The following is a 23,804-nucleotide window of genomic DNA, read 5'->3' as shown; positions in this document are numbered from 1 at the left end:
TACGTGTTGTGCGGAGTGGAAAAGAATGTAAAATCTGTGTCATGGGGATGTAGTATTCTCCATATGTCCACCAGCCCTAATTGATGTGTCAAAAAATTAACCCCCTTATGTTCCCACCCCTTACTTTTTGATTTAACTGGTTTACAATCAATAGTTGGATCTGCAGATATATTAAGGTCGCCTCCCAAAATCAACTGGTAGTCTAGATATAGCGCCACCTTTGCCACTGTCTGAAAAGAATTCATGGTTATATATGTTAGGGCCATAGAGATTACAGAGATTGATCTTCCGCCCCCATAGCTCTCCCAAAACTATTACAGACCTATCCTCCTTATCCTGTAGCACCTTGTGAATGACTAGAGGTATCTGTTTGTGTATTAATATGGCAACTCCCCTTTTCCTACTGTTGAAGGATGAATACACTACCTCTCCCACCCACCCTCTCTTCAATTTCACATGTTCAGAATTAGACAAGTGTGTTTCTTGGAGGAAAGCGATATCTACCCCCTCCCTTCTCAACCAGGACATTATTATGGTACGTTTAACTGGGGAGTGAATACCATCCACATTCAAAGATATAATCTTCAAGTTATCCATCACCCCTACTATTGGCAATATTCCACATGTTACCTAGTTTTTTTATTCCAGCAGGCCTCCCAGCCCAGCCCGCTAGAATTGTTTTGCTCCTGTTGTTCAGTTCTTGTTAAGAGATATCCCCAGCCTATTCCATGTAGGCAATCTACCCCGTCTCCCACCCCCCCAACTCCCTCCCCTCCCCCCCATTTGCACCCTTCCCCCTCCAGTCACACATTCCCTACCTACCCTTCCTCCATGACCCCCCCCCCCCCCCCCATTAACCTTCTGGTACCTCCTCCTCACCATCCTTCCCCTTCCCTCAACCATACAGCAAGAAACAGGCAACAAGCTCCCCCCGGCATCCCTGCCCAAACTTACACCCCTTTATCCCCTTAACTTATCACTCATAACAGAATCAACAAACCAGTCATCGTATACATAACGTCCTTAAAGGTTGCAGAAATCACATCAGGATCAGGGCTTGGAATCTCTACGCCTCCCGCTTCGTTCTGAACATGCCGCTGCTGCACAGAAGCACACGACTCCATTTTATTTTTGTTTTTTGCTGCGTTTCTTCATCTCGCTAAGTTGCAGTCCTTGTATACCCATTGTCCAAATTAACATCGAACTTCTTAACTGGAGCAGTAAGCATGAAATGCTCTCCTTTCATCTCTGAACATAATAACTGGTCCTTTGCCCGTGTTATAGGGTCCGATTCCAAGTTGCTGCATTTAGCCGCCCACTGCGCAGATGTGCTCTTAAGAGCATAGTTCCTCCCTGTTCAGGCCTTTCCAACTAGACTCTATTTAGACTGGTAATAAACAAGATGAATGCGAACCATTTCTGACCATTTGATCAGTCCCATTTGAAGATTTCTCAGTCACTAATTATTCTCCCTCGGCTCCTCTCTGTTCAATCCTTCCATAAACGCTTTGACTTCCGACACTTCCAGGAACATCAAGGGCTTCCCTCCGTGCCACGCTCTTAATTTTGCAGGATAAAGGAGCAAGAACCGAATGCCCTTGCTGTACAACTGGGTGCACATGGGAGCCATTGCTCTTCTGCGCTGCGCCACCGCCAAAGAATAGTCATTAAACAACAGAATTTTATGGCCGTCATGCTCCAGCTGCACTTGTCTGGAGCGACCTTGCTTCAACAGCATTTCTTTCTCATGCCAATTGGTATAGTGCGTGATTGCTGTTCTGGGCTTACTGTCTCCTTCTCTCCACGCTCCAATACGGTGCGCACGGTCGCACTGCCTTGGGCCCACTCCTCCCCCGAGGCCCAATTGAAAAATTTGTACAGGTCCCCATCTTTCACCGCCTCCGGTAGTCCCACAACCCGCAAGTTATTGCGGCGGTTCCTATTCTCCTGATCCTCCACTTGTTCTTTAAGTATTGCCACTTCTTTTTGCAGGGCTGCTATCTGTGCCGCCATGCCATTTGTTGTGTCCTCTTGGGTGAGCACTCGTTGTTCCACTTCTGTGAGTCTGCAGGCCTGCGTGTCGAACTTTTCATTGATTTCCTCGACTGCAGAATGGATTTTATTTAAGTGGTCCTCCAGCGCAGCTGTCACTGTCGAGGAAATTTCTCTCGCCCAGTCTCCCACATTTTTCTCTGTCCCTGGTGAGGAGTCTGGGGTCAGCGCCATCTTGTTGACTCTCGACGCTGGAGCGTTTTTGTTTTTGATGGCACCCTGATTACTTGTGGGCATGCCGTTCGTCCCCTCACCCCAATTGTATTCAAACGCGTGCTATAGGTTCTCAGATCCTTCACGCTATCTCAAAGACCTTCAGGGTATAAAAAAAGGTTTCATAAAGCTGTTTTTTGCAAGGAATTCGGGGGAGCTCTCCCTTCCTGCTGCTGTTCAGGAAGCAGTCATCACGTGACCCCAGTTCTGATAGTTCTGCTGTCTGACCATTTCATTGTTGCTTTAGAGTAAGGAGTGGTCCCAGAGGGCTTTCACAAAGGCAGAAGTAAGGAGTAGGCTGGGAAATAGAGGCTAGAATCTAGTTGATTACAGGATCTGAGGCATCATGATTTTAATAGAGGTACTGTAGGTCTTATCAGAAAAATCTTTTTTTTTTGTCTGGGTGACCAGAGAGTTGGATCATAGGAGAGAGCTAGATGTGGTGTACTTAGGTTTTAGCAAGGCCTTTGACATAGTTCCACAAAGGTGACTTAGAAATAAATTAAGCACTCTTGGTATGAGCCCTAAAATGACTGACTTGGTTAGAAACTGGATGAATGGGGGGCAAGAAAAAGTAGTAGTAAATACAGTTCACACTGAGAATGGAGGCATTGGGATTGGTCCTTGGTCCAGTTCTTTTTAATGTTTTTGTAAGGGATATGTGGATAACATGAGGAGGAATCTAGTAAAGCTTGATTCCTCCTCATGTTATTGACAGCTAAGATTAAGCGGGAACATTATCAATGTGGGCTACCATTAAGACATATTATTTTACTGTTAATCCCAGTTATTAATAAATAGGTTTCACAGCATACAATGTGACCTGTGCTAAAATAGCATGAGTTAATGGTAAAATCACATACTTTAACAGTAGCCCACAATAACTATCCCCCTAAATGCTTACAAAAAATAAATAAAAAAGAAGGGTTATTTATTTGGGTTGCAAAAACCAAAGGGAGCAGTACAGTATAGGGGTTGAAGTACTTCAGTGCACAAAAGAAGAGTGGTGTCTGGAGAGTGATTATATATGATGTTCTTAAGGTAGACAGCTAGGTAGAAATTTGATGGCAAAGGCAAGAAGGATGCTTGGGTTCTTTAGAAAAGGAATGATCAGCATGGAAAAGGAAGTGATAGTATCTTTGTTTAAACCTCTGATGAGACCTCATTTGGAGTACTATATGCATTTCTAGAGACCATACCTTCAAAAGGATATACATAAGATTAAGATTAGTGGTTCTCAGCCCAGTTCCCATGAGCTATATTTGCATACAACAGAAGTAAAGCATGTAAATTTATCTCATGCATATTCATTGTGGATATCCTGAAAACCTGGCTGGCTGGGTGTGTCCCGAAGACTGGGTTGAAAACCCCTCTGAAGGGAAGCTACTAAAATGGCCAACAATCTTCATCATAAAACACAGAGGGACATACCAATCTAAATAAGCACACTTTGGAAGAAAAGAAGAAGAGAAGAAATATGAAATTGACATCTAAATAATTCCAACATGGGCTTCTTTCCATTGAAAGAAATCTCTGGAACAAGGGGTAATAGGATGCAGGTGAAAGGATGTAGACTCAAAAGTAAGCTAAGGTCAAAGGATTTCTGAGGGACAAGAAGAGAGTCTAGCATTTAGTAGTTGGTTTACTTGGCCAGACTGTATAGGCCTTGTGGCCTTCACTGCAATTAATTTTCTATTTTTATGTGAACTATTACACTATCAGGCTTATTTTCGAAAGAGAAGGGCGCCCATCTTTCGACACAAATCGGGAGATGGGTGTCCTTTTCCCAGGGTCACCCAAATCGGCATAATAGAAAGCCGATTTTGTGCGTCCTCAACTGCTTTTCCTCGTGAGGATGACCAAAGTTCATGGGGGCATGTCAGAAGCGTAGCGAAGGCAGGACTGGGGCATGCCTAACACATGGGTGTCCTTGGCCGATAATGGAAAAAAGAAGGGCATCCCTGATGAGCACTTGTGCGACTTTACTTGGTCCATTTTTTCTTACGACCAAGCCTCAAAAAGATGCCCAAACTGACCAGATGACCACCGGAGGGAATCGGGGATGACCTCCCGTTACTCCCACAGTGGTCACTAACCCCCTCCCACCCTAAAAAAAAACTTTTTAAATATTTTTTGCCAGCCTCTATGCCACCCTCAAATGTCATACCCAGCTCCATGACAGCAGTATGCAGGTCCCTGGAGCAGTGCACTTCAGGCAGGCGGACCCAAGCCCATCCCCCCCACGTGTTACGTGTGTGGAGGAAACAGCGAGCCCTCCAAAACCCAACACAAACCCACTGTACCCACATCTAGGTGCCCCCCTTCACCCCTTAGGGCTATGGTAATGGTGTACAGTTGTGGGGAGTGGGTTTTCAGGGGGGGGGGGTTGGGGGGCTCAGCACACAAGGTAAGGAAGCTATGTACCTGGGAGCAATTTGTGAAGTCCACTGCAGTGCCCCCTAGGTTGCCCAGTTGGTGTCCTGGCATGTTAGGGGGACCAGTGCACTACAAATGCTGGCTCCTCCCACGACCAAATGGCTTGGATTTGGTCGTTTCTGAGATGGGCGTCCTCGGTTTCCATTATCGCCGAAAATCGGGGACGACCATCTCTAAGATCGACCTAATTTTCGTGATTTGGGCATCCCCGAACGTATTATCGAAATGAAAGAAGGATGCCAATCTTGTTTCGATAATACGGGTTTCTCCACCCCTTCGCCAGGACATCCTGCGAAGACGTCCTCAGGAAAACTTGGGCACTCCTTTCGATTATGCCCCTCCACGTAAGATAGGGTGTTTAATTTTGCTAATTTTTTTTCAATTAAAAATATCACATAAATAAAACATTTAGGCATATAGGGATAGATTCTACATCCCACACCTAAAAAATAGGGATAGATTCTACATCCCACACCTAAAAAATTGGCGCTGAAAAAATACACCTATGTGTATTCTATAAAGTATACCTAAATAAGTAAGTCCAACTTTATAGAATAAGCCTAAAATTCCACACAGTTTATAGAATACCACGAGCACCCGTCCACACGACTATATTTAGTTGCGGGCAGTTATACCAAGTAAAACTTAGTGTAAATGCCAGCGCCTAAATTATGCGCAAACTGGGTGTATTTTATAACAACGCACATAGATTTTAGAAACACCCTTGACCTGCCCATCCCATATCCATGGCCATGCCCCCTTCTCAACTATGCGACTTAGTATTTACATGCATCACGTTATAGAATACACTTTGTCAGTTCTGTGCGTAAATTCTACTTAATATTAATTTGCATCAAGAATTGCTTAAGGGGCAATTATCAGTGCTGATTGGTTTGTTACCTAATTAAATTGCACGCGCACATCCAGAATATGACTGGATTTGCACATGCAACTTAAGTCGCACTATATAGAATCTAGGGGATACTACTATAATTATTGTATGGCAAAGGTGATGGTCCTTATTTAGGTATGGTAATTTTCTAATCTATTTCCACTTGTAAAGCAGTATTTTCCCAAGGGAAAGGTAAAATTATGTATCATACCTGATAATTTTCTTTCCATTAATCATAGCTGATCAATCCATAGACTGGTGGGTTGTGTCCATCTACCAGCAGGTGGAGATAGAGAGCAATCCTTTTGCCTCCCTATATGTGGTCATGTGCTGCCGGAAACTCCTCAGTATGTCGATATCCAAGCTCCATCCGCAGGACTCAGCACTTAGAGAATTACACCCACAAAGGGACACTCTGCCCAGCTCACCACCGCCGAAACGGGGGAGGGGAATTAACCCAGCTCATCCCCACACAAGTGGGGGAGGGGAATCCGTCCAGCTCATCCCCGCGGAGCGGGGAGGGACACCACCCCGCCGATGCGGGGGGATCTGGCTTATCCTGCAACCGCGGGAGGAGCTGACTGACCCTAACACCGCCGAAGCGGGAGGGGTACAAAGCTGCCCTACAGCCGCACGAAGCGGGAGGGAGCGCCGGCAGAATTTATGTCTCAATCCAGCCCCGTAAAACGGAGGGGAGAGGAATGCAGCAGCTCACTGTAACACAAACTCGTCTCAACTCTTGAAGAATCCAATTGAAAAAACTTGAACACGAAGTCCTCCTGAACAGGAACCGAAGACTAAACTTAAACCTGAAATGCAACCAGAATATAAACAGTACAGATATCTGGGAGGGGCTATGGATTGATCAGCTATGATTAATGGAAAGAAAATTATCAGGTATGATACATAATTTTACCTTCCATATCATCATGCTGATCAATCCATAGACTGGTGGGATGTACCGAAGCAGTACTCACCCAGGGCGGGACATTGAAATCCCTGACCGTAACACTGAAGCTCCAAACCGGGCCTCCGCCCGAGCAGCCACAGTCAAGCGGTAATGCCTGGAGAAGGTATGGGCCGATGCCCAAGTTGCCGCCTTGCATATCTCTTCCAAGGAGACGGACCCGGCCTCTGCCATCGAGGCCGCCTGAGCTCTAGTGGAGTGAGCCTTCAGCTGAATAGGAGGCACCCTCCCCGCGGCCACATAAGCCGCTGCAATGGCTTCCTTGACCCATCTTGCCACTGTAGGCTTAGCAGCCTGCAGACCCTTACGAGGACCTGCAAACAGGACAAACAGATGATCCGATTTCCGGAAATCATTGGTCACTTCCAAGTATCTGATGATGACTCGTCTCACATCCAGATATTTGAGAGCAGAGTATTCCTCTGGGTAGTCCTCCCTACGAAAGGAAGGGAGACAGAGCTGCTGATTCACATGGAAGCGAGAAACAATCTTGGGCAGGAAGGAAGGCACTGTGCGAATAGTCACTCCTGCCTCAGTGAACTGCAGAAAAGGCTCTCGACATGAGAGTGCCTGGAGCTCGGAAACTCTTCTGGCTGAAGTGATAGCCACCAAAAAGACTGCTTTCAACGTCAGGTCTTTCAGAGATGCCCTCGACAAGGGTTCAAAGGCGGCTTCTGCAAGGCTCTTAGCACCAGGTTGAGATTCCAAGCAGGCACCACTGAGTGCAGAGGAGGGCGCAGGTGATTAACTCCCTTGAGAAAACGTACCACATCTGGCTGCGAAGCCAGGGAAGCACCCTTCAGGCGGCCCCTGAAGCAAGCCAGAGCCGCTACCTGGACTTTAAGGGAACTGAGCGACAGGCCTTTCTCCAGACCTTCTTGCAGGAACGCCAGCACTGAAGAAATCGGAGCAGTGAAGGGAGAAAGTGAGCCTGCTTCACACCACGCTGCAAAGGTACACCAAACCCTGGCGTAAGCAGTAGAAGTAGAGCGCTTCCTCGCTCTCAGCATAGTGGCGATGACCTTGTCTGAGAAGCCCTTCTTCCTCAGACGCTGCCGCTCAATAGCCAGGCCGTAAGACCAAAGGGGGAGGGATCCTCCATCACCACGGGACCCTGATGCAACAGGCCCTGCTCCACTGGCAGCCGCAGAGGGTCGTCCACTGAGAGCCTGATCAAGTCCGCATACCAGGGACGTCTGGGCCAGTCCGGACCCACCAGGATTATTCGGCCCGGATGCTTTGCCACCCGGTCTAGTACCCCGCCCAACATGGGCCAGGGCGGGAACACATAGAGAAGCTCCTGTGTCGGCCACTGTTGGAGAAGAGCATCTACTCCCAGAGATCGAGGGTCCCGTCCTCTGCTGAAAAAGCGCGGCACTTGGCAATTGGCCGATGACGCCATCAGATCTAGGCTCGGCTGGCCCAGCGCTTCGTGATGTCCAAGAACGCCTGAGCCGATAACTGCCACTCTCCGGGATCCAAGGTATGGCGACTGAGAAAGTCCGCCTTGACATTCATGACTCCGGCAATGTGGGCCGCTGACAGCTGTTTCAGGTTCGCTTCCGCCCACTGGCATAGATTCATGGCTTCCTTGGCTAGAGGGGCGCTCTTGGTACCTCCCTGGCGGTTGACATAGGCCACAGCCGTGGCATTGTCTGACAGGACCCGTACTGGCTTCAACACCAGTACCGGGAGGAACTCCAAAAGCGCCAACCGAATGGCTCTGAGTTCCAGGAGGTTGATAGACCACTTTGCCTCTGCAGGAGACCAGAGCCCCTGCGCTGTCCTTCCCAAGCAGTGGGCTCCCAAGCCCGTCAAAGAGGCGTCCGTCGTGTTGACAATCCACTCCGGGGTCACAAGAGGCATCCCTGCAGACAACTTGTCTGTCTTCAGCCACCAGCTCAGCGCCTTGCGCACTGCTGGGTCCAAGGGAAGGCGAACAGCATAATCCTCCAACACCGGAGTCCAGCGCTGCAGCAGAGAGTGTTGTAGTGGTCTCATATGAGCCCTGGCCCAGGGCACTACTTCCATCGTGGCCGTCATAGAGCCCAACAGCTGCACATAGTCCCAAGCCCGAAGCGGAGAGGCTACTAGGAACTGGTCCACCTGAGCCTGAAGTTTGACAATCCGATTGTCCGGCAGGAACACTCTGCCCACTTGGGTGTCGAATCGAACTCCCAGATACTCCAGGGACTGAGTCGGGCACAGCTGGCTTTTCTCCCAGTTGATGATCCACCCCAGGGAGCTCAAAAGAGCAATCACCCGTCCACAGCTTTGCCCGCACTCTGCATAAGAGGGGGGCTCGTATCAACCAGTCGTCCAGATAAGGATGGACTTGTACTCCTTCCTTTCGCAGGAACGCCGCGATGACCACCATTACTTTGGAGAAGGGTCCGCGGAGCAGTAGCCAACCCAAACGGGAGGGCTCTGAACTGGAAGTGTCGGCCCAGGACTGCAAAACGTAGAAAGCGTTGATGAGGAGGCCAGATGGGAATATGCAAGTACGCTTCCTTGATGTCCAGGATGCCAGGAACTCCCCTGCCTTCACTGCCGCTATAACAGAGAGCGAGAGTCTCCATGCGAAAGTGCCGAACTTTCAAGGCCCATTGACCCCTTTGAGTCGAGGATAGGCCGTACAGAACCTCCTTTCTTTGGTACCACAAAGTAAATGGAGTAACGTCCCTTGCCAAGCTGATTTCTGGCACCGGAACGACCGCACCCAGGCGGATCAGATGTCCAAGGTCTGCTGCACGCCACAGCTTTGACCGGAGACTTGCAGGGAGAGAGTACAAACCCGTCTCTTAAGGGTCGGCAGAACTCTAGCTTGTAGCCGTCTCTGATGAACTTCCATCACCCAAGCGTTTTGAAGTTACCTGGCCACTCACCCAGAAACGAGGACAGGCGTCCTCCATCTGCACTGGGCCAATGGACCAGGACCCCAGTCATGGGTACGAGACCCTGGGGGAGGACCGTAGGGCGCACCTCCGGGACGGCGGTCTCTGCGAAAGGAATGCTGCTTGGTGGGAGAAGTTCCTCTTGAAGGAAGAGGGGGCAGAGGAGCCCGACTTGCCCGGGCGTACCTACGGGCTTCCTGAAACCGTCCTCTGGAGATACCGGGGGCGAGCACTGGCCTGAGCCCTGACCTCTGGTAACCTCTTGGCCCTTAGACGTGCCGAGATCGTCACAATTTTGTCCAGCTCGACCCAAAGAGCAGCTTGCCTTTAAAAGGCAACTTAGCCAGGCGGGACTTAGAGGCGTGGTCAGCAGACCAATGTTTCAGCCAAAGCCACCGCCGCGCAGAGACTGTCTGAGCCATACCTTTAGCCGAGGCTCTCAAGACATCATACAGTAAGTCTGCCAAATAAGCCAAGCCCGATTCCAGGGGCCGGCCAATCAGCCCTCAGGAAGGATCCGAGGGGGAAGCCCGCTGCACAATCGTCAGGCACGCCCTGGCACATAGGAAGCCGCAAACTGAGGCCTGCAAACTTAAGGCAACCGCCTCGAAGGACGACCTTAAGGCCGCCTCCAATCTTCTGTCTTGGGCGTCCTTTAGGGCCGTGCCACTTCCACCGGCAACGCCGTTTTCTTAGTCACCGCAGTGATTAAAGTATCCACGGTAGGCCAAAGAAAGGCCTCCCGTTCACTTTCAGGCAAAGGATAGAGGCGGGACATAGCCCTAGCCACTTTGAGGCTCGCTTCCGGGACATCCCATTGAGCCGAAATTAAGGTGTGCATGGCATCATGCACGTGGAAGGTTCTAGGCGGGCGCTTCGTCCCCAGCATAATGGCGGAGCCAACAGGGGCTGAGGGAGAGACGTCCTCTGGAGAGGAAATCCTCAAAATGCTCATGGCCTGCACTAACAGGTTGGGCAAATCCTCTGAGCGAAAGATCCGCGCTGCAGAGGGGTCATCCGCTCCATCCGAGCGGGAATCCGTCTCCTCCAAGGAATCCCCAAAGGACCGTTGGGAGAACTCAGATACGCTGCCCTCATCTACATCAGAGGAGACAGAGTCCTCTAAGGCCTGGGAATCCACACCGAGGGCGTTTTCTTCCGGGGGCCTCAACCCCTTTATTGGCCAAGGAAGCAGGGGCTAGCGTTTTGCATAAGGAAGGCCTGATGCAGCAGCAAAATAACTCGGGGGAGAAACCCCCCAGACTGTGCACTCAGCAGCCTGGGCCACAGCCCTAGACGCACCCTCAACCAGCGCTCGCAAGATGCGGGGGAGAAACATGCTGCGCATCCAAGATGGCATCCAGCGCGACACTCCAGCCGCGTGGGAAGAACGGCGCTTAACTTTAGCCGCTTTTTTGCCGTCGCCCAAATCAAGGGCGGCCATGGCATTAACGTCTCCCAGCTCAAGGGCGGCCCAAGAAGAAGCCGTCCGAGCAGAGTGGCCGGCCAAGATGGCGGAGGTGAGCAGTGGGGGAATGGGCGTTTATGGCGGGAAAAACCGCCGCACCGGAGGAAGACCCGGGACACTGACCAGCCTCCAAACTGACACCCAACAAGGGCGAATCAGACTTTAAGACCCCCGCATCCCCGCTAGAAGCGCACACGCGGTCCGGGGAGCGATTCTTCGCGCCCTCGCCCTCCGATGCCACAGGCCACGTGGAGATCGATCGGGGAACCCCTGCCCGCTATAAAAAGGTAAAAATTACCTGCTTCTCGCTCCGAGCTGTAACGAACTGGTGTCCCAGTGAGTAGCTGCAATAAACGTTTAAATAAACGTCGAAATAAACGCCCTTAAGGACGTCCAAAATTTTTTTTTTTTTTTTTAACGGAGCCAGCGGGAGGGGGGAGAAAAGGAGGGACCTGGCGCCACCAGGTTTGCACTTGCTCAAGAAGAGCCCTCAACCCCAGGTACTCAACAAAACCTAAAAATTAGGCTTGGAGACCTAGCCAGAGCTGCTGCTGTGTGTGACCACCACCTGCTGAGATAGAGAACATACTGAGGAGTTTCCGGCAGCACATGACCACATATAGGGAGGCAAAAGGATTGCTCTCTATCTCCACCTGCTGGTAGATGGACACAACCCACCAGTCTATGGATTGATCAGCATGATGATATGGAACGTGCTTTTACTTTTTTAATTTATAACCATTTAAATTTTTACAAGCGATAAAACAACTTGCCGGAAATACAGAGAAAGTAATATATAGGAATTATTTCAGTCAGGTAATTCTATTCTCTTCCTTAGACCACTAAATAGGGAGAGTGAAACAAGATAAGGAGATCAATTAAAGAGTAAACAGAAAAAAAATGTGGTATTAATCTGATTATCCCCAGATATTACTCGTCTAATTCATTATTCCACATTGATCATCTGGTTGGCTTCTTCAAGGCCAATATGGTGTATAGTCAAATCATTTCATTGAAAACATACTTATTGTCCAATATTAGTTAGAAATAATACATCTGATTACATTCTTTCTCTTTTAAAAACCAGAAGTTATTTAACAATACATATACTTAAGTCTCTAATTCAAATCCCACTGATTAAATTAATCCCAGTTTTCACAGGCTTCACTCCTTTTAAAGTAATAATTGAGGAAATATTTCTGAGGAAAAGGAAAATGGGCTTTTATAATGTTCTCTGTGTATGCCTACACTTATATGTGTCGACTATCAGTACATACATAATTTTAAGCATTTTTTGAGCAGAGTTGGACAGGAGATTAAATTTATGAACATCTTTTCAAATTTTTACCGCCACAAATTAACAGGGATAAATGTGTGTGGGTAGTTTTCCTGGGATAATTTTCAAAGCAAAACTTTAAAATCTAGGCAAAGCGTATGGGTAAAAAACAGATATGGACTTTGAGCCAATATGGGCAATTAGAAAATTAATCATATAGGGGTGAATTCTATATATGGTGCTGAAAAAATTGGTGCTGATTAAAGTGCTATTCTTTAAGCCGCACTTAAATTTAGGAGTAGTTTATAGAATAGCACTTACGCCTGGATATCACGCCACACTTTAGGAGCATCTATTTGCACCAACTGGAACATGGTGCAAATGTACGCACCTAAATTAGGCACATATTCATCCTTATTCTACAACAACATGTGTAATGCTAGGTATGCCCCCATTCTGCATATGACCCTCCTATATCAGCGCCCTCTTTTTTACTCATGCATAAAATTTAGGCGTGGATCCCGCACCTAAATTTACACATGTATATTCCAATTAAATCTAATTTGTGCCAATAATTGCTTGTTAAAAAAACAATTTGTGCTAATTAGCTAATTATTTAATTAAAATGTGCATGCAATTTTTGGTGACTTTTATAGAATTAGGGGGATAATACAAAGACATCATTTCATTTTAGTTATGATGACAGAACACTTTACTTAAATCACAGGTAAGTTGCAATGGTGCATTTTTATCTGAGAGCAAATTGGCATGCAGTTAATAGGTTCTTTTATTGAGAAAAGTTTCTGCAAGCATAAGTAAGGATGTGCAGTCAAAAGCATATACTGCCTTTCTGTGGTACAACCAAAGTGGTTTACATTTTTTATATGCAGGTACACCATACACCCCATGTAACGCGGAAGACAGGGTCCAAATGTTTACACCATGTTGTGAGTCCGCATTATATTGGGTCTCTGTTATCTGCACCGGCACTTCAGTTCAGTAAAAGGCTAAACATTTCATTGAAAAATCAAATGGACTTTATTAAACATTAAAAAATCAAACTAGCAGGTACGAAAGAGCATGGTCCAAGTCAAAAAATGAAATAACGCTTAATGCTTGGAAAGTTCAATGGCGTAAATATAAACGTGCCATTAAACAAGCTAAGAGACTTTATTATAGGAAACAAATCACTACATCTAGTAAAGACCCTAAGAAGCTTTACCAACTCAAACTCGCTTCGTGACACTACTGCAATTTCATCGCAACAAGTTGACCTTCCAGTTGCTGATCAGCTTGCAAAATATTTCTATGAGAAAATTTGGGACCTGCGTGCATCACTGGGCCACTCTTCCGCAGACACAGGCAACTTTCTTCTTGACCTTGATTACTCTTCTGTTTATTGCCCTGCAGATTGCTTTTGGATCAACTTCACACCCTTGACTCCGGAGATAGTAGCGCAAGCGCTTACCAGGTTTTCAAAAACTTTTTGTAAGCTTGATATTTGCCCTAATTACCTCCTGACCTCTCCTCCTTCCTGTTTTATCACTGATCTCACGGACCACCTTAATTTTATGCTTCGGGAAGGTCGTTTCCCAAAGGAACATGGTAGTATTCTGCTTACCCTAATTCCAAAGGACCCGAAGAAAAAGGCTAATATTATTACTAACTATCGTCCAGTGGTTTCTATCCCGCTACTAGTAAAACTTATGGAAAGTATGGTCACTACTCAACTAACATATTACTTGAACCAATTTAATATTCTTCATGAATCTCAATCAGGCTTCCGCACTCAGCATAGCACTGAAACAGTTCTGATTACTCTGTTGTCCAATTTTAAAAATACCATCTCTGTGGGCAAAAATATTCTTTTACTACAATTTGATTTGTCCAGTGCGTTTGACATGGTTGACCATACCATCCTTCTCAGCATCTTAGATAAATTTGGTATTGGCGACAATATGCTAAATTGGTTCAAGGGTTTCCTTTCCTCTATGTCTTACCAAGTCAAAATGAACTCCACTGTCTCACCACCTTGGACACCTGTCTGTGGAGTACCGCAAGGATCTCCTTTATCTCCGACGTTCTTCAACATTATGATGATTCCTCTTGCTTCTGCATTATCCAAGCATGGCCTTACACCTTTTATCTACGCAGATGATGTAACCATCTCCATCCCTTTCAAGTCTACCCTCTCTGAAATTACTGGCACAATCCAGGCCAATTTTTCCATTATGGAATCCTGGGCTAATGCGTTTAAATTTAAACTCAATAAGGATAAAACTCTTTGCATTGTTTTTTCTTCCAAACATAATAAGTCTCTCCTTACAGCTCTGGTTACTCCTGACACTACTCTCCAAATCTCAAACAGCTTGAAAATTCTTGGGGGGCACGCTGGACAGCCAATTGTCGCTTGATTGTCACGTTAAGCAAATTACGAAGAAAATGTTCTTCTCTTTGTGGAAGCTTAAACGCATCAAAGAGCTCCTGCCTAAGGATATTTTTCGAACCCAGATTCACTCTTTGGTCTTAAGCCACATCGACTACTGCAGTGGCATTTTTGCTGGTTGTACACACTATATTCTGAAGAAGCTCCAGACAGTTCAAAACACTGCAGCCAGACTGTTTTTTGGTAGGTCTCGCTTTGACAGTGCGCAGCCTCTTCGTGTGAAACTTCACTGGCTTCCCATTAAGGACCGTATTGATTTCACGATCTGTGCCTTAACTCACAAGATCATTTACGGTGAAGCACCTGTATACATGTGTGATTTGGTCGATTTGCCATTGAGAAATTCCTTGGTGTCATCTCGAACTTATCTAAATCTGCACTATCCTTCATGCAGGCATCTTAAGACAATCTACGTCTCTTCCTTCTCATACATCAGTCCGCGAACCTGGAATGCTTTGCCGAGACTTTTGAAAGAGTCAGTGGATCATCAAACTTTTAAAAAACTGCTAAAATCTTATTTGTTTAACAAAGCTTATCCCGAAGTCAACAATGCTGTTTAACACCCTTATTCTTTTCCCATTTTGATAGTTTATCCACTCTTTTCCCTTCTGTCTGCTTCTCTTTCTTGCCAATTTTTGCTATTGTATAATGCAATTTTATTGTAACTTTGTTAGCCACATTGAGCCGCATAAGCTGGGAAAATGTGGTATACAAGTGGACCAATAAATACATTAAATAAATAAATAAACAAACATCATACCCACACATTAAAAGTGAATCTGGTCACAACAGGAAAACACAGGCTAAAATTAACATCCTACTTTAGTAAATGAGTCCAGAGTTGACTGTTTTGATGTTTCTCATTTCTTCCATTTTGCAATTTCAATAATTGATTTCAGAAGAATATGGATCATGTCCACATTTTCAGACTGCAGCCATTGAAGAACAGTATCCATTGCCGCTAAAACCAATGTAAATTTTGGTGGTGGAGGAGAGTCATCATCATCACTGCTGTCCTGAGATTGATTTTCAGTATGTGAATGACTACTTAAAGAATTTGCTGCAATTGTCTGGTCATTTATGTCATTTTCCCTGACAGTTCAGGATACGGGCATTTGAGGATGGAGCAGCCATCTTGGATTTGGGTATCTCCAGGATAGGGCGGCCATTTTAGAGGTGGGCGCCTTAAGTTGTGGCAGTCATCTTGGAGTTGGGCAGTTTCAGGAAGGAAGGCCATATTTGGGTGTAAGGGCGTCTCTGGTGGGGGAAGCCATCTTGCTGACAGCTGCACATGTTTGGGCCTAATTCCTGTTCTATTCAAAGCCCGACTACCAGTCCATCCATGCTTCAGCTTCTACTCTGTTTCCTGGGTAGTTGTAGTGCTTCTGGATCTGCTACTATTTGCTGCTTGGTATTGACCTTTGCCTGTTCCTGGATCTGCTACTGTTCGCCGCCTGGTATTGACCTTTGCCTGTTCCTGGATCTGCTACTGTTCGCCGCCTGGTATTGACCTTTGCCTGTTCCTGGATCTGCTACTGCTTGCTGCCCGGTACTGACCTCTGTTGGCTCCTGGTCCTGCTTCTGGCCATTGCTTGGCCGTGCCCCATGGACTTTGTTCTGGACTCAGTTCTCTCTGCTGTTTGCTTCCTGCACCTGGGGGCTCAACCCCTGGGGAACGGAGGGGGACACAGGGGGAACTCGGGGTTGGCCGACAGCTTGGTGAGGAATCCTCCTTCATCGGGCACAAGAGCTCACACCTCCACTGGGCAAGCCTGACAATTTAGATGATCGCATATAGAGCATTCATCATTGATATGAATCCATTCCATAGTGTCCTCAATACCACACTGTGCGAACAGTTCTTGTCACAGAGTTTCCATCTTCTCTTTGGAGTCCGACTCACCTTCTGGTTCCCCTGTTTCTGGCACAAACACTTCATGTAACCCTCTCTCCCAGCACTTTTCAATTGTAGATGGTGTTATTACATCCCATGCCCTCGCTGCCAGATCGAAACACTGGTGATTGTTAGTTTTTTTCAGACATTCAGTTATGGTTATTTCCTCATCAATGATCAGTTTTATTAAATTTCTGCGATAATTCATCTTGAATGTTGAAATGACACCTTGGTCCAAAGGAGGGAGAAGTGGCCTAATGGTTAGTGCCGCAGGCTGTGATCCTGGCAACCTGGGTTCAATTCCCACTGCAGCTCTTTGTGACCTTGGGCAAGTCACTTAACCCTCCATTGCTTGTGTTTTTCCTGATTTTAAAAGGTCTAAGGCTTGTAGCTTTTCTTGTACTGACCATGCTTTTCTTTTCCTTTTTTAGAAATTTCCATGTTAGACAGTACTGCCTTGTGCCAATTCGAAGAACTAGATCAGAAATAATTAGCTTGCACCTGAAATACATGAAATTCTGGGGTCCAAGCATAGACCGTGTTGTAAGCAATCCCGCGTTATATCGAGTCGCATTATAACGGGTCTATTGTGTACTTTCTCTGTCCATTGTGTTTAGTTTCCTATGCAGGGCAGTTGTTTGTTTTTATACATTTTAATTTCAGGGCAATTTTGCTAATCAAGAGGTCACTGCAGATGTTGCCCAAACAAAAAAGAAAAACCAGTTCATGGCAAACCACTCCAATCCTCCTGATCAAGACCTGAATCTCTAATGACAATCTGCATCCCTCCTAGGAACATCACCTGATTCACCCCTGAACCCCTTCAAAATACCCTGGGCATCAGTGTTAGGCAATGCATCACCTCATCTCAGAACAAAAAATACAGTCAATCCCCCTGGCACTTCCAAGGGTTATCATTGGTGATATTGTGTCAGGGCAGGAGTGCTCCCCCTTTGTTCCTAGACAAAAGCAAAGGTAGCTGTAGCCCCATGGACTGGAATACCATGAGTTAGCATATTGGAAGCAGGTGGCTTTGAAACACAGTTTAAAACCATGGGAATATTTGGAGAATGTGAGGGCACTTCATGGCAGTTACAAAGTTTTTTCAAATTGCACAGAAATGGGCTGTTCTCATCTAGCAGGAGCGTAACCTTGCATCGGTTTATTTTTCCACTTGAGGAGGAGAAAGTAAAGCCGTGAGTGTGCCAAGAACCACTGGAAGCAATTCATTAGTAACCTTTCTAATGTAGAGATGCCAAGTTACTCAGTTCCATGAGGCAGACTTTTTGTCCAATCCTGGTTTTCAACTTATACCTCAAATCAGTGTGGGATTTATAGTCCCTAATTCTACTCGGTGAAATTCATGCTGCAAGGCCCATAATGTATCATGAAAGAGATGTCTTAAAGCTAGGACTGGACTAAAATCTCTCTTTTCAGAACCAGGTAATATGGCAGCTTTCAAGCTCTGCTGTGATGAGCACTCAAAATTAGCTGAGTTATTCCATCAGGTTTTTTATTTTGGTGATTTGCAGGCTCATTTTCGAAAGTGATCTTCCGACACAAATCGGGAGATCGTTGGCGATCTCCTGATCCCAGCCAAATCGGTATTATCGAAAGCCGATTTTGGCTGGCCCCAACTGCTTTTTCGTCGCAGCGCCAGCCAACCTTCAAGGGGGCGTGTTGGTAGGGTAGTGAAGGCGGGACGGGGGCGGGGGTGTGGGTACGAGATGGCTGGCTTCGCCTTATAATGGAAAAAAAGTGGCCGGTTCAAACGAGCATTTCGCCGGCCGGACTTGGTCCATTTATTTTTAGGACCAAGTCACAAAAAAGTGCCCCAATTGACCAGATGACCACTGGAGGGAAGCGGGGATCGCCTCCCCTTACTCCCCCAGTGGTCACCAACCCCCTCCCACCAAAAAAAAATTAAAATAAAACATTTTTTTTGCCAGCCTGTATGCCAGCCTGAAATGTCATACCCAGCTCCTTGACAGCAGTATGCAGGTCCCTGGAGCAGAATTTAGTGGGTGCAGTGCACTTCAGGCAGGTGGACCCAGGCCCATCCCCCCCTACCTGTTACAGTTGTGGTGATAAATATTGAGCCCTCCAAAAACCCCCCAAACCCACTGTACCCACATCTAGGTGCCCCCTTCACCCCTTAGGGCTATGGTAATGGTGTAGAGTTGTGCCGAGTGGGTTTTGGGGGGGGGGATTTGGGGGGCTCAGAACCAAAGGTAAGGGTGCTGTGCACCTGGAAGCTATTTTTTTAGAAATGCCCCCTAGGGTGCCCAATTGGTGTCCTAGCATGTCAGGGGGGCCAGTGCCCTACAAATGCTGGTTCCTCCCATGCCCAAATGCCTTGCATTTTGCCGGGTTTGAGATGGCCGTGCCCGATTTCCATTATGGCTGAAAAACGCAGCCGGCCATCTCATATAAACCCGGCGATCCTACTCTAAACCCGGCAAGCGATTTGGCCGGTGCCAAGCGTATTTCAAAATATACTTGGCTCTGACCCGTCGCAGAGCCGGCCCCGAAGATGGCCGGCCATCGATTTTGCCGGTGCCATTCGTTTATGCCCCTCTTGGTAAGTCTTGATGCCACTGTACCTCCAAGAAGTGTGCCCAATACAAAAGGGCAAACAAGGATTACTGAAAGCAAAGAGCTTTACAAGATGTTGGAATCCTGAGCTGCAGGAAGTCAGACAAGAAAGAGAAACCAGATAGAGGACTGGAAAGGGGAAGAAAACAAAACTGACGCAACAGGAAACAAACCCAGAGGCAGTGCAGAAATTTTCAAGCCTGCCCTGAGATGGTTTCTGCTAGTCCGATGAGGAAATAGGAACTAAGATTGCCAGAAATATAAAACACACCTAGGAATGGGTTAACTACAGCCACAGTACCAAGAGGCAAGGATCACATGCTCAAGGCTGGCTTAAGTCTAATAGCTATTAACACTGGAAAAAAATAAGTCTGTATTTAAGGTTAGAAATTATATGAAATGATAAGGGAAACATTAAATAAATGCACATCCTTAAGTATAAATAACGTCTACCAATGATTTCCTAGTGAATGAGAAAATTAGAGCCTTTCTACAGTATTACCTACGCTCTGCAGGTATGTCCACTGGTGTCTCTTTTCCTTTCACCTCTGCATCTTTGATTTGATCAGCTTCTGGAGTAGAGAGAGAAATCAAAATCAGTAGAGGAGGACTACAACAATAAACATTGGACCACATACAGCTCGAAGCACAGCACTGAAACAGTACTAGTAACTCTCCTAACCAAATTCAAACAAGAAATTGCAAAAGGCAAAAGCATACTTCTCCTACAATTTGACATATCTAGTGAATTCGACATGGTAAACCATAAAATACTACTATACATCCTAGAATACTTCGGGATTGGTGGAAGTGTACTTAGCTGGATTAAGTGTTTCTTAACCACTAGAACATATCAAGTGAAATCACACTCGAACATATCATCACCATGGAAAACAGACTGTGGAGAACCCCAAGGATCACCACTATCACCGATCCTTTTCAACCTAATGATGACCCCACATGCCAAATCCCTAGCCAACCAAGGCCTTAACCCGTACATCTACGCAGACGATGTCACAACATACATCCCTTACAAACATGATCTAACAGAAATCACCAATGAAATCAAACTCAGCCTGAAAATCATGAACTCATGGGTGGATGCATTCCAAGTAAAACTTAACGCAGATAAAACACACTGTCTCATCCTCTCATCCCAATACAACACGAACAAACCCACCTATATAAACATCCCATACTACACCCTTCCTGTTTCAGACAGCCTGAAAATTCTCGGAGTTACAATCGACCGAAACCTCACGCTAGAAAGCCAAGCAAAATCTACAACTAAGAAGATGTTCCACTCAATGTGGAAACTCAAAAGAATAAAACCTTTCTTCCCGAGGGAAATATTCCGCAACTTGGTACAATCAATGGTATTAAGCCACCTAGACTACGGTAATGGAATCTATGCGGGATGTGCCCACAGAAATGAATGGAGTGCCCACCAGCTGAGGTCTGAGCCAGGGAAAGACTGAGCCAGACCAATTTCTACTGCAGGTAAGCATCATTTATTGTGGTCACACCAACCACTGTCACCCTCTGTGCACACACCCATCACACCCCCTTCCCCTCCCACATCATGCCCTCCCCCTCCCTCATCAGACCCACCAATCACCCCGCCCTCTCTCCATCACATGCCCCCTTCCCCAGTATACAGCTAGCCCTGTAGAAGCCCAAGCCCACCCAGCCTACTTCCTCCTCCCCCTCCCCTCTGGAATATGCCTCTTCTTCTCTGTCCATGAGCTTCTGCAGGCATGCTGGCCCTCTCAGCTGCAGATGGAGAGTCCTCATCCTCCCCTGTGGGGCTCACACTGTCCTCACTCTCATTGCCAATTGACATGGCTGCTGCCTCAGCTGCCCTTCGAAAATCTGGCCACTTGGCTGGCCGGGAGTCTGAGGTTTTGCATGGGCCTGCAGCTGGCAAAAGCGCGTGGGCCTCTTGTGGCCAGGGCATGTGTGCTGGGGTGTCCATGCTGGCACGTTTGGCTGAAGCTTAGCCTGTAGATGGAGCAAGCTTGCTGGAGGGAGGTGCAACTGTGCCTGAAAATGCAGCTGTATAAGCCTAGAGAATCTGACAGATACCCAGGAGCTGCCACCAGATATTTTCAGTGGCCTGCTGCTGTACCTGGTGCATGAGGCACTGCTGCTCAGCCATATCCTGCTGCATCTGGGCCCCCCAGCACAGCGTATCAATTAGCACTACAGAAATATTAAGTAGTAGTAATAGTAGTAGTAACTCCAGCTTTTGCCGCTGGTACTCCACAACCCCTGGTTCTGCATCAGCAGTTGCTTTGCCAGCCAGACTACCTGTCGCCTTTGCCGGTGGGGCCTCTGCTGGATGGGCCAGGGCTCCTCGCCATCATCCTCAGTGTCTCCAGCCCCATCTGCAAATGCTTGTGCAGGGGAGGGGATCATCTAACAAAGAGGCCTCCTCAGTTGTGTCCTCTGCAGGGTACCCTTGTATGTTATCCTGCTGTGTGTGCTCTGCACCTGTAGGGGTCTTTCCCTGGATCCTTGGTAAGTCTGAGACCTGAGTCCTGAATACAACATGAACCATCTTTTCTGAACTAATATGGATTCTGCAGCCTGAGGCCTGGTTACAGCCTGAACCATCTTATCTGCAAGTAAAACAATATGGACTCTGCACTTCTTTCCTGGCACAGCTGTGCTAGTGACTTCATTCAAGGACATGGTTTTTACTCGGTCTTGCCTTCCAGTTCATCTCCTGGGAAGGTGCAGAGGAGTGAGCTTCAGAGACAGTGTTTCCGGTAACATCTGTGAACTGTAGGAGTTTGCCAATGCGAGACTGCCACTGATAAGATGTTCTTGCTGGAAGCCCACAAGGCCCTCACTGTTATGTCCGTATGTAGCCTGTGGGGCAGGGTTACATGAATGTTCCCTGATTGTCATCTGTGGACCCGGAAGGCTGTGCCAATTATGGACTTGAAAAAAGGAAAAGGAAGAACAAGACAGAGAAGACCTCATGGTGCACATCTCTCCGAGAGAGAATGGATTGCTAGAACACCTGTGAACTCCAGGGCCCCCCCCCCTATCCCCAACACTAACAAGATTCTGGTGGTCTGGTGGGACCGCTAGACCTCTACACCCGCTCTGGCACTCCTTCAGCCTAACTTGAAGTTGGAAAAGAGAGGGACTAGCACTCCCTCTCTTTCTCTACAGGCACCTCCTCAAAATGGGGGTGCCCTCCCTTGCCCGGTGCATCCTGAGATGCACTGGATGGGGCTTAACTTCCATATAAGCTTTTTTTTCTTTTGGTTCTGACACAATGGAATTCTCTCATGGCAGCTACGAGGGCAGAAGCTTCTTATCTTAGATTTAGAATTATATTAAACACTCACCTTTTTAATACAGCTTTTACTCTTTTCTATTTATTTTTGGCAATACTTTCTGAGTTCATTTTATGTTATGTGTATTTTAGTACTGTAAACCACCGTGACCTGTGACAGAGGAGGTGGTATAGCAAATTTCATGGTCTGCTGGCTCCCGCCCCTTCAAACTTCCTATTCTGATCAGCAGTGATGCATCTGAAGTTATGCCAGTTGTAGTGTTGCAGTCCAAAGTGTGCAGTGCACTTTCATCAGGATGAGCATGCTGTTTTAGGAAGAATAATTGACTGGTTAAGATGGAATTCTGACATGAACTTAGGATGTGTGCGAAGAACTACTCTGTTGTGATGAAATCTTGTGTAAGGTGGATCAGCTACTGTGTAAGGTGGATCAGCCTAGAGCTCACAGATCCTGTAGGTTGACGTAACCACCACCAACAAGACCTTCCAGGTCAAAGACTCCAGGTAGCAGGTATCAAGTGGCTCAAATTGAGCTTTCATCAGCCAGGTGAGAACAACATTGTGATCCCGTGACACTGTGGGAAGTTTGATTGTAACTGAGCAACTAGAGGCTGTACAGAGATGGACTTACCTTCTACATGCTGATGGAAAGTGCCAATTGTACTAAGGTGAATCCCTAATAGAGTTTGTTTTGAGATCAGACTGAAAAGTGCAGTAGGTACCCTAGCAGTTTTTGTGTAGAACAAGAAAAGGGATCTAGGCCCTGCCCTCACCCCAGATAGCAAACCACTTTTACTCAAAATTATGACTTCTTAGAAAAATCTTTTCTGGAAGTAAGCAGGACACGGGATTCACCCTCATGCAATTGGAGAACACCAAGTACTAACCTCTCAACATCCAAGCCATGAGGGCCAGAGTCTGGAGGCTGCAATGCAGAAACAACTCCTTGTTCTGCATTATGAGGATCAGAAAACACTCCAGTCTCCACAGATCTATGGAGGCTAACTCCAGAAGTAGAGGGAATTGTATCTGCCTTCATCAATAGGGAGTGATGGTTCCTCTGTCCTGCTTGAGTTTCAGCAAAGATTTCAATATGAGAGGTATGGGAGGATATGCATACAAAAGACCTGTCCCCCCAATGAAGGAGGAAAGCAAGCAAGGCTAGTCTGCCATGTGATCTCAATCTGGAGCAGTACCAAGGGACTTTGTTGCTTAATCTGGATCGAATCTGGATTAACTTCGATCTATTAACCAAAGAAACCGTCACTCAAGCAATCAACAAATTCTCCAAAACCCACTCCAAACTGGATATTTGCCCCAGCAATCTAATAAGGTCCGCCCCCAAACGCTTCATAATAGAC

General features: G+C 46.8%; 1 protein-coding gene across 1 annotated transcript in view; it reads right to left on the bottom strand.

Moving 5' to 3' along the window:
- ANKMY1 (ankyrin repeat and MYND domain containing 1) overlaps positions 1-23,804 on the bottom strand; it is a 293,230-nt gene that overhangs the window by 48,407 nt on the left and 221,019 nt on the right. Inside the window, exon 12 of the mRNA XM_030217039.1 lies at positions 19,636-19,705. Coding sequence (XP_030072899.1) covers positions 19,636-19,705 — 70 coding nt within the window. The remainder of the gene's footprint in view (positions 1-19,635; positions 19,706-23,804) is intronic.

Source organism: Microcaecilia unicolor, chromosome 10 (genome assembly GCF_901765095.1).
Source record: "Microcaecilia unicolor chromosome 10, aMicUni1.1, whole genome shotgun sequence".
Classification (NCBI taxonomy): Eukaryota; Metazoa; Chordata; class Amphibia; order Gymnophiona; family Siphonopidae; genus Microcaecilia; species Microcaecilia unicolor.
Note: the sequence above shows the minus strand (reverse complement) of the source record. Positions and strands in the feature narration are given on the sequence as shown.